The 15969-nt window shown below is 40.9% G+C and overlaps 1 protein-coding gene across 1 annotated transcript; it reads right to left on the bottom strand.

The window, feature by feature from the left end:
* Positions 1-5324: 5324 nt before the first annotated feature.
* Positions 5325-15074, bottom strand: LOC128744162 (zinc finger protein 664-like). Its single transcript, XM_053840973.1, has 2 exons — positions 14710-15074; positions 5325-6701 (listed from the first exon to the last, which is right to left on the bottom strand). Exons 1-2 carry the CDS (start codon positions 14997-14999, stop codon positions 5546-5548), a joined length of 1446 nt encoding a protein of 481 aa, XP_053696948.1. The 5' UTR covers positions 15000-15074; the 3' UTR covers positions 5325-5545.
* Between the last annotated feature and the right edge of the window lie 895 nt (positions 15075-15969).

Genomic DNA, 15969 nt, shown 5'->3' with positions numbered 1-15969 from the left:
TGGTTTGCTTTCGGATTCGCGTCATTTTTTGGTAAACATTACGGATGGGAGTTTTAAAGCTTATCGATAACATCGATAAGTCTTATAAAAAAACTACACTCTTAAATATTTTTACCTAAATTTGTTGGAATTACATACAAAGGATCTGAGTAGTTTTACACCCAAAAATTGATATTAATTTTGCAGTTGAAATCCGTAATAACCGGGGGGCGCCCATTTGGCATAAAGTCATTTTACGATTGTATAACAATTCTCCGAAAACTATTCCCCAGAAAATAAAACGCCGAAGCTTTTTTTCCTAGAAAACCAAACCCCAGAAAGCACCAATAACCATGCAGAAAACCATTGACCAGAAAGCATTAATTCCTACATACTTAATTCCAAAATAAAGTCTCGGTAAAGTAAAATACCGAACTACACAAAAATAGGTCTGTTTTTCCGTGATATCGGTAAACATTTCTCGTTTTACCGTAACTTGGAATATTATTTTACTGAGATATCGGAAATGAAGCTTATTTACCGAGATACTGCAATATTATTTGCCGAGAAGATCAGTAAAACAGTAAATCCCCGAGCTCAGTAAAATAAAGTGCCGAATCTAGGTACTTCAATATCGTTTTAACGAAATTTCGTTAAATACTACCGAAAAAAGCCCCAAACTGTTTTACCGAGATTTCGGAAAACAATGTCAAAAATTAACTGTGCGCGATCGACAGCAGTTTCGTTACCGGTGAAGTTAAAATTGTGAAAATTCTAACCGCGTATCGGCATCTCTTCAAAGAAATTTCGGATGGTAAATGGAATGTTTATGAATGTGTGCATGTATTAACTTAACGCATAAATTCTTGCAGATATTTTTCGATCCCTGACTATCATTCGGTCTAAGAACCTTACCAGAGGCTGTGAGCGCACGCGTGATGCAGCCGCAACACAGGAAAATCCTTTGAACGGGTTGGTGCAATAGATTGGAGTAAGCTTTTTTAATTACTGTACTGAATTTTGGAAGATAAAATATGAAAAACATTTCTCTAGGTTGACGATTCCCTCCCAACCCATAACGTGAATCCAGTGCTAGTAATTCGTGGTGAGATGTTGCAGTTTGGAGGCCAATGGGTCATCTCATGGAAAGAATACAACATCCCCGTTGGCTGCAATGCAGTAGTAGGCTTTTTTAGACTATGCGAATGCTACGATTAGAATAGTTTTATGGTTTTATTCAAAATTTTATTGATTTTCATAATTATTAAATTCATCACTTATTAAAAATACCGGGTTTTCAGCATATTAATACCGTAGTTCGGCATTTTCAGCTAGTGTTTTACAGAAAATCTCGTTAAAATTTGACAGTTTGAGTCGCTTACGCTTTACGAATTTTCGGCAATTTCAACCGAGTTTCAGTATTGATTACCGAATATCTTGGAAAAATAATACCGAGATTGTCGGTAAAGTTTGACAGTTGTTTGATGTTTTGGATTTCCAAGATCTCGGTGTTTCAATATTTTACCGAGATTTTCACCGAGATCTCAGCTGTTGGGATCTCGGCAATTTATTTTACCGTGCTCGGTGATAAAATCTAAGTGTGCACACTGTTTGAATGATTGCTCCTGTGACTCAAATAGAGTCGGCCAGCAACACTTAGCACTAATGGTCGAACACTTTTTATACGGGTCACTTTGATTCGGCGCATAATTACACAGCTGCGAGCATTCCCGTTTAGTGTTTCGTATTTTGATTTTTTCTGTTGTACGGATAAATTGTTACATTCATGTGGGCGTTACTCCCCCTTTCTGTCATCAGCTTCCTGTTTTGTTCCACCGTCACTTAAGGAAGAACCGTCCAAACATTTCGGAGTCTTCCCCTTGTTACTCCCCCCCTCTTTTGTCAACCCCTTCAGTTCCGATTCCCTTATATCAAGGAACATGTATGAAAGTTTGATAAAGAATGGTCAAGGCGTTTCGGAGTTATCGTCTCCCCCCCTATTAGTCCCACCCCCCTTCGTCAAACACCGGTGCTGATTCCCTAATGTCAAGGAACATGTGTGCCAAGTTTGATAAAGAACGGTCAAGGAGTTATGACCTCCCCCTATTAGGGACCCTCTCCCCTGTCAGGAAACCTCCCCCCCTGCCAAGTTTGTTGAATAACCGTCCAGGCATTTCGGAGTTATGGCCCCCACCCACCCTTTAGTCAACCTCCCCGTGCTGATTCTCTTATATCAAGGAACATGTGTGCCAAGTTTGGTGGAGATCGGTCAATGCGTTCTGGAGTTATGGTGGAACATACAAACATACTCACGCTCACTTATATATATATAGATACGCGATGCGCACAATTGGGAGCAAGGTGAAGGACTTTAACCTTCTTAGTTTTTCTGAAACTCTGGTTTTCGAAATTGACAAATTTAGTGTATAGTGGATGGTTACTGTGTGCTATATGAAGTGTAAGTAAAACTTTCAAATACAGCAATGACTCGCTCGTAAAAAATCTCGTTTATTGGGCTGTTCGTTAGTTGGGTGTTCTCTAGTTGAGCCCTGCTCTAACTAAAATGCACTTGTATTTCAACATTCTATCGTTTCAACGAATTCAGACTGTACAGGTATATGTAACGCACCGGTACGTTTTTAAGCGATACTCTTAGTTCTTTCGAAAAGTTATGCAAGGTTTCTTTCTATGGCAAGAAGCAACAAAAAATTTCTTGAGGTTGACGGCAGATAATCAATTACCAGAAATTTTGAAAAGCACAAAAGTCAAAGACATTCTAGCATACTATGGAACAGGAAATCGGTACGCAAAGATTAATAATCAATTACTAATTGTCACTGGCTTTTGCACTGGTGTTATAGGAATCGAGTTTAATATCATAAAGTTTGTGAGTGTTTGTCGGCGAACCTTTGCAGAAATCACTTTTGTCTAGGCTTATTCGTTTTAGTAGGTTTACCAACTACAAAAAACATCTTTAGGAGGGCGACAAGCGTACCCAGCTACCCAAAAGCGAACTTAAACAATTGTCATAAATTTAAATTGATTTTGACGTAACAGGTGTCATTTGGTTCGTAAATTTATCTAGTTTAGACACACAGGACTAGTTGGCCATTAAAAGACAGTGCCAGAAAATCCGGAATTACGACGGAGTGTCAGCTATGAAGTAGAGAACTGGTTGGATTACAAGAATAACTGTCATGATGTGGGTGTCAAAACTCTAGAAATTCATTTAAATTTAAAATTTAAATCATTCAGGTTGAACATTCTGGAGTAGGTAGTAATTTTTGTTTTGAATGGTCATTGCGAAACTGGCTTCCACAGGATCAAAGATTATAGTTTAGGATTCGAAATAATGCTTAGCACTAAAACCATCGAGTATTCGTTTAGAATTCAGTTCCGATATGATCAATCAGTACTACTGTGACCATATCCTTTCGAAATGTCAAAAAGGATCCGTGAAACCAATTCTAATTTTGCCTTGTGTACCCAATTGACTATCAATGGTTCCACAGGAACAGATTCAATTGCCTGAAATCAACAAATTTTACAATGTCACAAGACTTCCGTAACGTATCTTCCAAATTGACTGAGTTATAACAATTTAAAACTGAAAAGGTACTCAGTAAATTGCTGCACACATAAAGATTAAGCACCAAACAACTAAACCTGGCTAGATTATAAATTATGCCAAATAACCATTATGCCAAAAGACCGTTATGCCAAATGGTGTTGTGCCAAACAGCATTATGCTAAATGTCTTTATGCCATATAGGGTAGCCCCCACTCATAACAACTCTTGCCACATATTGTTATGGGACTTGACAGCTCAAGATCGTATTGAAAAAGGTGGAAACTTTCGTAAAATATTCATTAATACCGGTAAATATATATTAGCAGCCGAGTAAAAGTATGTAAATATGCATAAATATCAAGCGGTCGGTCACTCGGCACCACCCCATCGGCAGGCAACCATGTTTTCGCCGCCATCATCTCGTGTGTACGAAAATGAGATAGCATGTCAGCAATGCGTTTCACTCAACGGCCAGCAGACTGATTTGGGCCCGCTGTCAAATTTTGAGCCCAGGACATGCTGTCGCTGACGTTCAATGCAGCTCGCTATAGAGATGTCGATGGGGTGCTCGGCACAGCCGTTTTTATGTTATAGGCGACTTGAAACGAGCCGAACTGCGTGCCGATGCTGTACCGAAAGTGTCGAACTGCAAGATTTGTTAAATTCGTTATAATCTGATAGATCTGGCAACCGTGCGAGATGATTTTGACAACTGGCAGTGCTCCCATTTTATATGTAAAATAGAATCGGAGGTGTGCCGTTAGATTTCTCTGGAGTGCCGCGGCACAATGTGCTGAGTGTCCGACCCCTTGGATAACGCTAACATAGGCCTAATACGTCATTCTTTCGCCACAACCCACTATGGGCCAGAAATCAAAATTTCGGGACAAAAATATTTGCGGTTAAACGGCATGTCTCAGCTCAATGTGGTCTTCGGCAACTTTTTGAATAAAAAATGGATGCATATTTTGAAGGGGTCGTCCAATATTTAAGCGTTACTTAAACAACAATTTAATTAATAACTTTTTGAGTAAACTTTTTTTTCACCTTTTTGGTTCCAAAATATTAAAGATAAACCAATTTCAAGTAATTTTTCTGAAGATATGAAACTTCTACCTTTTACCCATTTTCAGCAATAGACCTTTGCTTATAAACGACCCCTCAAATCACATTTCTTCTTGTAACATGTTTATTTCAACAGACAGCTCAATGTGATGTTACAGAAAATATTTTGCACTTAAAAGAGGAATATTTTTGCTCAAGACTGTTTTGATTTATATGCATTAATTAATAAGATAAAACAAATGGTGAAAAAAATTTACTCAAAAAGTTATTACTTAAATTGTCGTTAAAGTAGCACCTAAATATTTTGAACGACCCCTTCAAAAGATGTATCATTTTTTCATTCAGAATGTTGCCGAAGACCACATTGAGCGGAGACATGCCGTTTAACCGCAAATATATTTGTCCCGAAATTTTGATTTCTTGCCCATAGTGCAACCCTTAGGGCTGTATACCTTGTAGTTTTTTGTATAAAAATAAAGGAAAAATATAATGAAAACCATTAAATGCAAGGGTAAAAACTGGAATAAGTGTAAATTTAAGTATGCTTGTAAACAACTGACTGCTTGTGGTATGGAAATATCATTATCGCTACGGTAAATCAGCACTACTTATTCCGACCAATCACAGAGCGTGGATTTTTAGTTAGAAATAACTATGTTCGAAAATATTGCGTATGTATATAGAAGTACTCTTTATTACTAGTCTCAAATTACCTTATGTGACAGCTGTGTACCTTGAAGGACATAATATTTGGTGATTAAAGTTTCACAATCTTCCTGTACTCTCGGCAGTTACCTTAGTTCTATACTTTCTGGTGGTTTCCTGAGTTAATGGGAGAAGGACTGCCATAAGCGTACTTGATGTTGTTGTATAACTTTGGCCTAGTTTGTGAAGCAAACGGAGAATTTTCCACAAAATTCCCATCAGGAATCAAGGCTGGACCGAGGTGTGCCGTTTCCGGTGACTACTTAGGCTATTCTCTGCCTTGTACGTGGAGCCGCAGACGTCACATTTGAACGGGCGCTCGTCACTGTGACTGTGCATATGGATTGCAAGGCGATATCGAGCACCGAAGCCCTTACCGCAAATGTCGCACGTATGCGCATTTTTCAAAACCGTTGAGTGAGTTTTCTTGTGAACTTCCAGATTACAAGCTGACTTGTACGTTAAGCCGCAGATGTCGCATTCAAAAGGTCGCTCGTCGGTGTGCTTGCGCATGTGAATTGTGAGCAGACAACGATAGGCAAAACCTTGTCCACAAATATGACACTTGAACGGATGATCCACAATGCCCAAAACGGTCGGGTGGACACGTTTTTTGTGATAGTATAGAGCGTCTTTTGATTTGTATGACAAGCTGCAGATGTCGCAGGTAAAGTGTTTCTCGTCGCTGTGACTGCCCATGTGGTCTACTAGCTTACCATAAAAACTGAAGCTTTTCTCACAAATGTCACACTTGTGTGGACGCTCGTCAATGGCTGGGTTATCACTGTGACTGCGCCTGTGAATTGACAATGCAGTACGACCTCCGAAGCTTTGTCCACAAAGCTTGCACTTGTACCGACGATCCACAAAGTCAGTGTCGGTGTGAACTTTCGCCTTGTGTACTTTCAAATCGCGAGCAGACTTGAATGCTAAACCGCAGATGTCGCACGGAAAAGGTCTCTCATCACTATGACTGCGCATATGGTTCCTGAGCGGCTGTCTAAGTCGGAATCCTTTTCCACAAGTTTCGCACTTGTGCGGATAATCCACAACGGTTGTGTGGATGTAGTTTTTGTGAACGTCCAAGGCGCGTTTTGACTTATACGATGAGCCACAGATGTCGCATGTGCAGGGTCTTTCGTCGGTGTGACTGTACATGTGCTGCCCGAGTTCATGATGAAAAAGGAAGCTTTTCTCACAAACCAAGCACTTCAGCTCGGGAGTGGATGTGTGTCTTTTTCGGTGAGCGCTCAGGGTACCGCTACTTTTATAACATAAACCGCAAATGTCACATTCGAATGGCCGCTCAACGCTGTAACTGTACTTGAGCTTCTTCCAGTGATCGCGCCCGGAACGATTCGTTTCCGAACGGTTCGTGTCGCTGGAATAGAAAGAAAGGTGACGGGTAGATTGGTAAATGAAAAGGTCTACATTTGCAGGTCAGTTTAATAAAAACTTTGTCTCATGATTGAACTATTGCCCATTCAGATCCAGTCTGATGCACGGCCACAAAGAGAAACTAGAATTCTAGAAACAAGGAAGCAAGGAGGTATGCAGTTTGCCGGGTCAGCAAGTTAAAAAATATAAAATAAAACGCATAATTTTATGTTAATAATATTTCTATGTCTATGTTTATTTGATTTTGACAGTTGATAATTAACGCATAACTGTTGGCCTACTTTGCGAAGCAAAGTGGGCGAAACTTCACATGAAATTCTCAAGCCTGGTCAAAGCTTTGGTGAACCCTCAGCCGGTGATACTTTAGGCTCCTAGCTGCCTTATAGGACGACCCGCAGATGTCGCACTTGAAAGGTCTTGGCTCGTTGAACGAGTGAGTTTTCCGGTGATCACTCAGCCCGGTGTGTGACTTGTACGTTAAACCGCAGATGTCGCACGGATACACAACCTCGTGGCCGCGTATATGCCTCGCAAGGCGCTCGCGAAACCTGAAACTTTTACCGCAAATGTGACACTTGTCCGGATTTTCCGGATTGGATGTATGAATTTTCTGGTGACTTTTCAGATTGCCCGTTGACTTGAACGTTGAGCCACAGATGTCGCACGGAAAGGGTCGCTCATCGCTATGACTGTGCATGTGGCGTGCAAACCGTTGACGCTTTTTGAAATCTTTTCCACAAATGTCACACTTGCTTGCAAAATCCACCCCATTGGTTGCGTGTCGGCGGTTTTTGTGACCGTCAACAATCTGTTTTATTTGATGCAATGAGCCACACCTGTCGCATTTGAATTGTTTCTCTTCGCTGTGACTGTACGTATCGTTCACCAACTTATTTCCACAAACGTCGCACTTGTGCGAAATGGACGTGTGTTTTTTTCTATGAGCGTTCAGAGTATAATTCTGCTTGTATGATAAACCGCAGATGTCACACTTGAATGGCCGTTCCTCGCTGTGAACGCGCATATGCAGTGACAGCAAAAAACTAGTTCTAAACCCTTTGGCGCAAATAAGACACTTGTGTGAACGGTCCGTGTTGTGGCGCTTCAGGTGTTCAGTTAGTTGTGTTTTTAGGGAAAAATGTTTGCCACATATCTCACATTCGAAATTCTTTTCTCGTGTATGACATGCTCTGTGGTATTTCAGCGCGTCGGAACTGGAGAGAGCCCTACCACAAATGTCGCATACAAATGACCCTTTATCGGCGTGTTTGCGTCTCCTGTGGTACCAGAGATCGTATTTCGAACGGTACTTTTCGCCGCACAAATTACAGATGAAGCTCTTCTGTTGATCACCGTCAGAACGGTTCGTTTCCGGAAAATCCGTGATGCTGGAACAACAGAGAGAAACAGAGAAAAGACTGATAGATTGTTGAATATGTTGGGTCCACTCTTCTAGGTGCAGCAAATATTTTACAGTCATTCTTACAACTTTTTTGCTTTTACGCAATTCAACAATTTGGCAGAATTCTTCGCTCTGGATTGTAAGCCAGGCTCTTCTCTTCTAACATAAACAGTTCGATTGCTCATTCACGGTTTCTCCTTCTGGCAACATGCCTCTATCAAAAACAAACACCAGAGAAATCGCCAATAAGATGAAGCAGAAATCCCTTTCTAACAAGCGCCCCCTAAGCGCAAACGAGGTCGACCAAAAGGAGCCAAAAACCAAGCGAAAACTACCACTCACTTTACGAACATCGCGGCAGCTGCTCCCGTTTGTTTGGAAGCTGGCCAGCACTGGTCTAGGTGTTTGAAGTGCTTCTTGTGATTCCATGAATGACAGGATTCATGATCCATGCTGTGTTTTGCCTTTTTTATTATGTATCACTTGATTATGCCTTATTTTATCAGTTAACTATGACTTTGTTGAAGTTGAATTGATTTTTAATTGACTTTGTTGAAACTAATAGAACATGTTTTTGTCATATCTTTACCAGAAATGTTTCTTCATAACACGAAAAGAAACGAGTTTTTCTTTTTTTTTTTTGTTATAGAAAAGAGAAAAACCTTCAAAAGCTGGCCTGCAATGTGATAACGCTGTGTGGGATTGACAATTATACCTTGTGCCTATCCACTAAAAAATTCCTTACTTCCTCCTATATTCCCTGCCCTCTTGAAACTACCGTTAAGTTTTACTTCGGGAGGAGGGTGAGCATTCACATTGGAAGATCGAAGTAAGCAGCGCGTGTGGTCGGCAGCAAAAATTTTCGCTGTCAATTTTTTCGTGTGTTTTCCGGAAAAATGGTTCAATAAATACCGAATAACTATTGAAGCTAGCAGTTTTCGAAATAAATGCAGGATGCCCGAGTTATCAAGCCCTTTAATACTATCGGTGAATGTTCGGTGTAAATCTAGCGCTGGAGCGGTGAGAACTCGCTCTTCAATTAGTTTTAGATATAACCATGAAAAAAGTGACCTAGTGATCTTGAATATGGAAAATTAAACCCTACCGGTGGTGCTCCTAGTGGGGTCAATCACCACCAGCGATTCCCGTTCGACAATCTGGAGTCAAAGGATTTTCTCTGCCATAAACTGCGGATTCTTCCAGCTTGCTGAACGGGTTGCCAAATAAGAAAGAATTACACTTGTTTCCAAAATCAATCTCGGTGTACGGAAATATCTACAGTCGTATACGACACGGTGGTTTTTGCAGATCATCGTTTCCAATCAAGGAACATTCAAGGTTAAGCAATCATCATATCACCTAGTTTCACTATCTTGGATTGTAGCAAATTCACAGATGTGCTGATGAAATTAACGAGAGAACACATTGGAAGTGCCGGTGAGATCGTTTTGAATTTAATTATTCATCATGAGTATGATTTTCTGCATGCTAAACGTAGCATCTTGAATTTTATAACTTATAGTCTAACTTACTTATTTCTATTTTAAATTTTTGTTAAATGGATTATTTCACATTTTATCTTTCACTAATTTAGTTTTGTATCAATTATGAATAATTTTATTCAATTGTTACATACGCATATCAGAAATAATTCATATGCCTTGTTTATCAATCAAGGTTTACAATGAATGCATTCTCATCATTTCTTCATTTAAGTTAGTTTATTAAGCAAATATTTTACTTCTTTAATGTTTTTATCCTAACACATCTTGGGTAGATCGTACTGTTTACTACATCTTTGGTAGTTTCATCTATTTGCAGAGAGCGAAATAAGGCGCTATAACCTTGGCCTATTGCAGCCGGACTTTTGGCCTAAATGCCATAAGTTCATCCTCGAGGGTCCGGAGTATTATTTAATCTTTACTAGCTAAATACTCCCAGCGTAACAAAGCTTAATAATTTATCAGAAACGGTTGGTACGAGACGTCCCCGTTTCTTCTTTCCCTGCTGATTCAGAAATGTATGTATGTATGAATAACTTATTCACACAAGATACATTTCACAGAATCGTCTTTGCGGTAATACTTCACAGTTGGCCTGGCCGATTTAACATTTGCGATGTATCTCGGATGTTTTCCAAATGTTAATACAGACAAGAAAATAATTTGAAATATTTCTGTCACTAGAAATTATTAAAATTATTTCCAGGAATCCTTTATTGTGGCTGTGATGGTATTAATAAGAATAAGAATAAGGAGGAGGGTGAGCATTTACACTACGTCGGTACTTGTCGAGACGTGCACCGATGTGGGGACGGCGACCAACTTGACTTCCGTCCCTTCATGGCCACTCTCGCAGGGTTTTTTTCCTCTGAGTGTGCGTTTGTAGTTACTACTCGAATAATCCCCGGCGATAGAACACCTCTCGATAGCGATACTCGATGTAACGGGCCTTTACCGAGTTGCAGGTTGTCCTTTTTTCCTTTTTTCCTTTTTTTCGGGTTATCCAACTGGTCGCTTAATAGCGTATAAAACTCTGCGCTGGGCCCTTTTGTGTTGTCAACAAAGTGTCAGGGAGACCTCAAACATCAGTTCTACCTGACGAGACAGGCACTGGCGCCCACTAAAACACAGGTAGAGCCCCAAGCATAGCCGTCACGCCTATACCCGCAGGCGGAGACGTTTCGGCCGTGCGCGGACTCCACGAACTGACTCTAAGATCTCTCTGCCAAAGGCCGGAATGTCATATTTTAAATATAATGATGATGATGACGATGATGATGATAATTATGATGGTGAGAAGAAAAATAATAGATCGAATTTGTAAATGTGCTTTGGACTTTTTGTACCCCTCGAGTTGCAATATGTGGTATAGTGAAGAAGTGGAGAATTCGTCAGCCCCGCCTGACACCGGTCTTCAACCGCGCGCCCGCTTTCAGTTTTCCAACACAAACAACCACAAATGAACCAATAGGTAAGACAAATTTCGGAGCATTAGTGGTTATCAACTTATCAGGGCAAATTTAATCTTTCATCTCCTTAGTATTCACAGTGCATTCCCACGATACAAAGTAAATTGAGCGCAGCACAAGCTGGACGTTCGCGGTAGTCGACAGAAGCTTCAAAATATAGAGACTCGCCCGCCTTCCAACCCTCGAGACCAAAGTGCTGTAAAGCTCTGGGCTTAAACGTCTCTTTAAGACTCGACCCCTTCCCATCGACAGAGCCCGGGGGCGGCCATCAGAGCTCAGGACAGCCACGGGGCCAGTGCAAAAATCCTACTCTATCTAGCAGCACCGCCTAGCCGAAACTCGAACACGCGACACGAATTGACCTAATTTTCCCATCTGCTACCTAAGAAGTGCTATTACCCGTAATCATTACAGAGTGGTCCTTCGGCATCCAATCGGATCTGGTATCCCGCTTACATCCCCTTACTAACCCTAAGCCCTCGACCAACTCAATCAATCCGACATTTTTCGGAGATATTTGTGACAGTTGTGATAAATAAGGATGAATCCCAGAAAACTTCATCTATTGTCAGAGATCCCCATACTGGCCTTATTCTTAAACGGAATAAAAGCACTTTCTGAACAACGCAACAATCACATTTGGTAAATTTTTACCCCGAGTCCCACTTGAAATCACAAAAGTATTTTGATATATACCCACATTCAGAAGTAAACGTGACCGCTGTTCATTTACTGATTAGTTAAAAAGCCCTACACCACGACAAGGTTCAGTTTTATCGTAGGGCTTTACCGAGTTGCAGGTTGTCATATTGAAACGCGCCAGTAATTTTTCAATACAGCTTACTTGAGACTTGAGAGGTTCCACAATCCGTCATTGCAAAAATTGATTGCAACTGCTTTTTCAACTTTGAGATCGATTCGAGTTTTCGTCCGATAATCAACAGATCGTCAACATATAAATAGAATAATGTAAATCTCGTCATCTTTTATAATTCTTGTACAAAGACAGTAGTCATGCATTGACCTCTGGAAACCCAAATCCACCAGCATCTGATTAAACTTCTTATTCCAACACCTTGAAGACTGCTTCAATCCATATAATGACTTGAGCAGTCGGCATACTGTCGCCTCGATTCTGCATTCCGATCAGAAACGGCTCGATTGACGTGTGTTATAGCATACGATGTATTCCGATCAGGCTTCATTTTACTCATCTTATGCATACAGAGGCGGAGCAATTTAAGCCAAAGCCTGGGTGCTAATTCCGTAATCGAAATTTGACCTTCTGTTTTTTTATGCGACAGATTTCGCAACCAGCTGTTAGAATACAGGACAGTGCGGGGTCAGTGCTACGATCCTATTTGACTCTAACAGCTTCAGGCAACTCTAACAGGCGGAACAATTTGCATCTCACAATGATCAAGTTGGGGGGCTCTGTAGCCGCAAGGTTACCGAGTCTGCTTTGACAAGCGAATGGTCATGGGTTCGAATCTTAGTAGAATGAGGCCATTCGATGTCAAAGTGACTTTAACATGGGTTTATTCTCAGGCCCCTCATCACCCTTCCTTCATGCTGAATTCTATATTATCCCGATATGGACTATTGACAGTGCAAAAATGAGACCCTTATAGTAAAAATGCACTGGTTTGCTACACCAGGGATGACTATAATTGGGGACTGTGCGCTGTCATGTGGAACGAAGTGGGTAAAGTAGAGTAAAGCATTGAAGGAAGGGTACCCAATTACACACAAGCACGCATAAAAAAATTCAATAAAAGCATATCGCTCAATCAATAGCGATTTTAGCAAAAATAAATGCAGTGCGGGTTATACAGCAAACACCCGGGCGCTATCACAATAGTTCAAACGTTACGGGTCGCAGTGATGAGTCCATACAGGAAAAAAAAAGATCAAGTTGCTTTCGTTTTCTGTTCAACCGTTTCCTCTCCCTCCAAACGATTCCTGAATACTCGCCTCTATCCTACATATCGATCGAAGCCGGAATCGATCAGAAATTGCGCTTCTCACGGAATACATCGTATGCTATAACACACGTCGATCGGGACGTTTCTGATCGGAACGAGCCCGATCGGAATGCAGAATCGAGGCGACTGTTTTTTCTTACGACCACTCATCTTGTGCAGAAGGAGCACAATAACGTGTCCCAAAGAGGCAATGTGATATGCGATAGGCAATTACATGGACTGAAACGATTTGCTCCGTGTCTTTGAGAACATGCATTCGGTAGCGCTCTGGCAGAAAAGGAAAGATGAAATCAAACTGATGCTCACTCGCCGGCAGAGCAAAGCAGCAAACCATTGCAAAAGCAAAACAAAACTCTTCGCGTCGGAGAAGATAACATCCGACTGAGAGAGAGCAAATCGATTCGTCTTCTGTGCTTTGCATATAACGCCGAGAATTGAAATATTTTACAGAGCACGACCGAAGCCTGATTCCGATCGAAGCGCAATTTCTGATCGGATCCGGCTCCGATCGGTATGTGGAATAGAGGTGTGTATTTGGTAGAGCATTTACCCCATCTGGAACAGCAATGTTGATCATTTCCTTGAGATCGCCAAGCAAAAATACCGTCTTGAAAAAAGAACAGCAGCCGCTAAAGTGGTTCGGATCATCGTAAGTTCATCTCTTCGGTAACTATTTCATCACAGGGCCGTGTATCTTCCCCCTTTTGCTCGGACGAGAAATGAACCAAAAAGGAAACTTCTGCTACAAGCTACATCTTTTACCGAGGCAGCATATGGAAGACTCTTTAAACCAAACGTCAGGAGAAATAACTACCTTTCGAGTGCTTCGGTTCCAAATTCGAGCCATTTAAGCCATTTAGAGCATAACCAATTATGACCATCTCACGACTCTTCGGACCCAACTTCTTACGTTGCTGTTTAGGAATCCAAACAAATGCCAGCCAAAAACATGAACTTGATTCAAACTGGGTTTTGCCTAGCCATTGTTCAACTGGAGTAACACCAACTGGTAATACACTGCCGTGAATCGCATAACAGTCCCATTTTCTATGTTTCCCCGTTGGTTAGTGTAGCGTCAGCTGTTTTTAGCTTCCGAATTAGTCCGTCAAATTCCGGAAGGTGATTCCTCATCTCAGAGCCGTCCTTCGTTTGCAAACGTGCCAGTTGTTTTCTGACCACATTTCATTCGTGGTTGCTTTCTCACGCACGATTTCCAAGCAATCATCGGCAAGACAACTCACCAGTAGACCAGTAAAAACGTTTGAAACTCCAGCTGCTTCGAGATATAGCTTTAGCCTATGGCTCTGGTTAAAAAAAATCTCTCCATTTTCGCAAAACGGAAGAATTCCGTTCACCAGATATTTAGCGGTTTCGAACAGGATAAAAGATGGAATTGGAGTGAAAAAACTAAATTGTGATTGCTATAACAAACACGTAGCCTAGCGGAGTTGTTACTGTTTCATCGCAACCTATTAGCCAATTGTTAACAGAAAAGATAATTATTGCACGCAGTACGTTTTTGGGAATTTTACTGGGAATTTTTACTTGAGAATAATACTGATAATGATTTTGATAACTGTCATTTAAAAATATAGTCATTTTACTTACAGATGTTCCAATCATTCTAATTTACCTTGAATTGGAAGCCACAACGTTGCCGTCAGCAACCGCAGCAGGCTCTGTTTTGTCCACTTCGCCAACTGGGCTTTCTACCGTCGTAGGTTCATCATCACTCACTTCACCTGTGCCGTCAATGTGTATTTCTGCTTTCGGCAGCGTTGTTTCACCGGAACAGTCAACTCCATTACTTTTACTAGCGAGTGCTGATGGTTCCTCTTCGAGAGTATGGGTTATTATCACTTCCTCCACTTTTATCGCAGTGGACACTTCCGGCTTTTCCATTTTTATAGACGCTTCTTCCATGTCGATATCGAGACCGGAACACTTTTCATACACAATTTGTTTCACACCGCAACAATTTATTGGCAAATTTATCTTTTCCTTCGTAACGAAGCCGTACGCGTACCAGATTGAAACGAGCATGTACGAGTAGTATGTAAACATAAACATTGAATCATGGAACTGTCAGTGTCAGCTGTCAGCTCAGTTTGCTCATCAACAGAGATGCCAGGTGATTTTTTGAAAAGTCTTCACGAATCAAGGAAAAATGTCTTCATTTGTCTGCTTTCGGCTTTCCGCCCATTTAAATTGCATGGTGAAGACATGTCTTCACTAGAGTGACTATATACAGAGTGGCGACAATGTCAAAATTGGAGTGATAATTATCTGTCAGTGTCATTCCAATCGAGCAGACGGCCTATCCAACGCGTATGCAAGAAAGAGAAAGAAAAACCTTCGAAAAACCGCATTGCATACATTTGGGATGACTTGTCGCCACTCTGTATATAGTCACTCTAGTCTTCACATGTCTTCAAGTGAAGACATTTCACTTTTTTGTAACCAAAATGTCTTCAAAATGAAGACATGTCTTCACTTCTGGCATCTCTGCTCATCAACCTTCGTGAAAATGTATACGCTAAAACTTTCCAGTTGAAATTCTCAAAAATAAACTACCCAAGTAACAAGGGTAGCTGAATTGCAAGAGCAATTACTGTTTACTGGCTGCTTTAAAGCGATCAAAGCTGCATAAAGTAGGCACTTAAATGGTGGTTGGACAAGCGATGTTTAAACTACTTTAAGTTCTTCAGACCAGCTCTCTCTCTCAAAAGCTAATAAACAGGCTTTATAGCGGGTTTTTCTGCTAAACTAACTAACTGTGCCCTAACTAACTTCTCAAAAGCCTGAGAAAGAGCACTCAAAAGACTAATAGGACTGAGATTTGTAATGTATTTTGAATGGCTTTTCTTCTTAAGCGATATTACTTTCACGAGCT

Source organism: Sabethes cyaneus, chromosome 1 (genome assembly GCF_943734655.1).
Source record: "Sabethes cyaneus chromosome 1, idSabCyanKW18_F2, whole genome shotgun sequence".
NCBI lineage: Eukaryota > Metazoa > Arthropoda > Insecta > Diptera > Culicidae > Sabethes > Sabethes cyaneus.
This window is presented reverse-complemented; position numbering and strand designations above follow the sequence as displayed.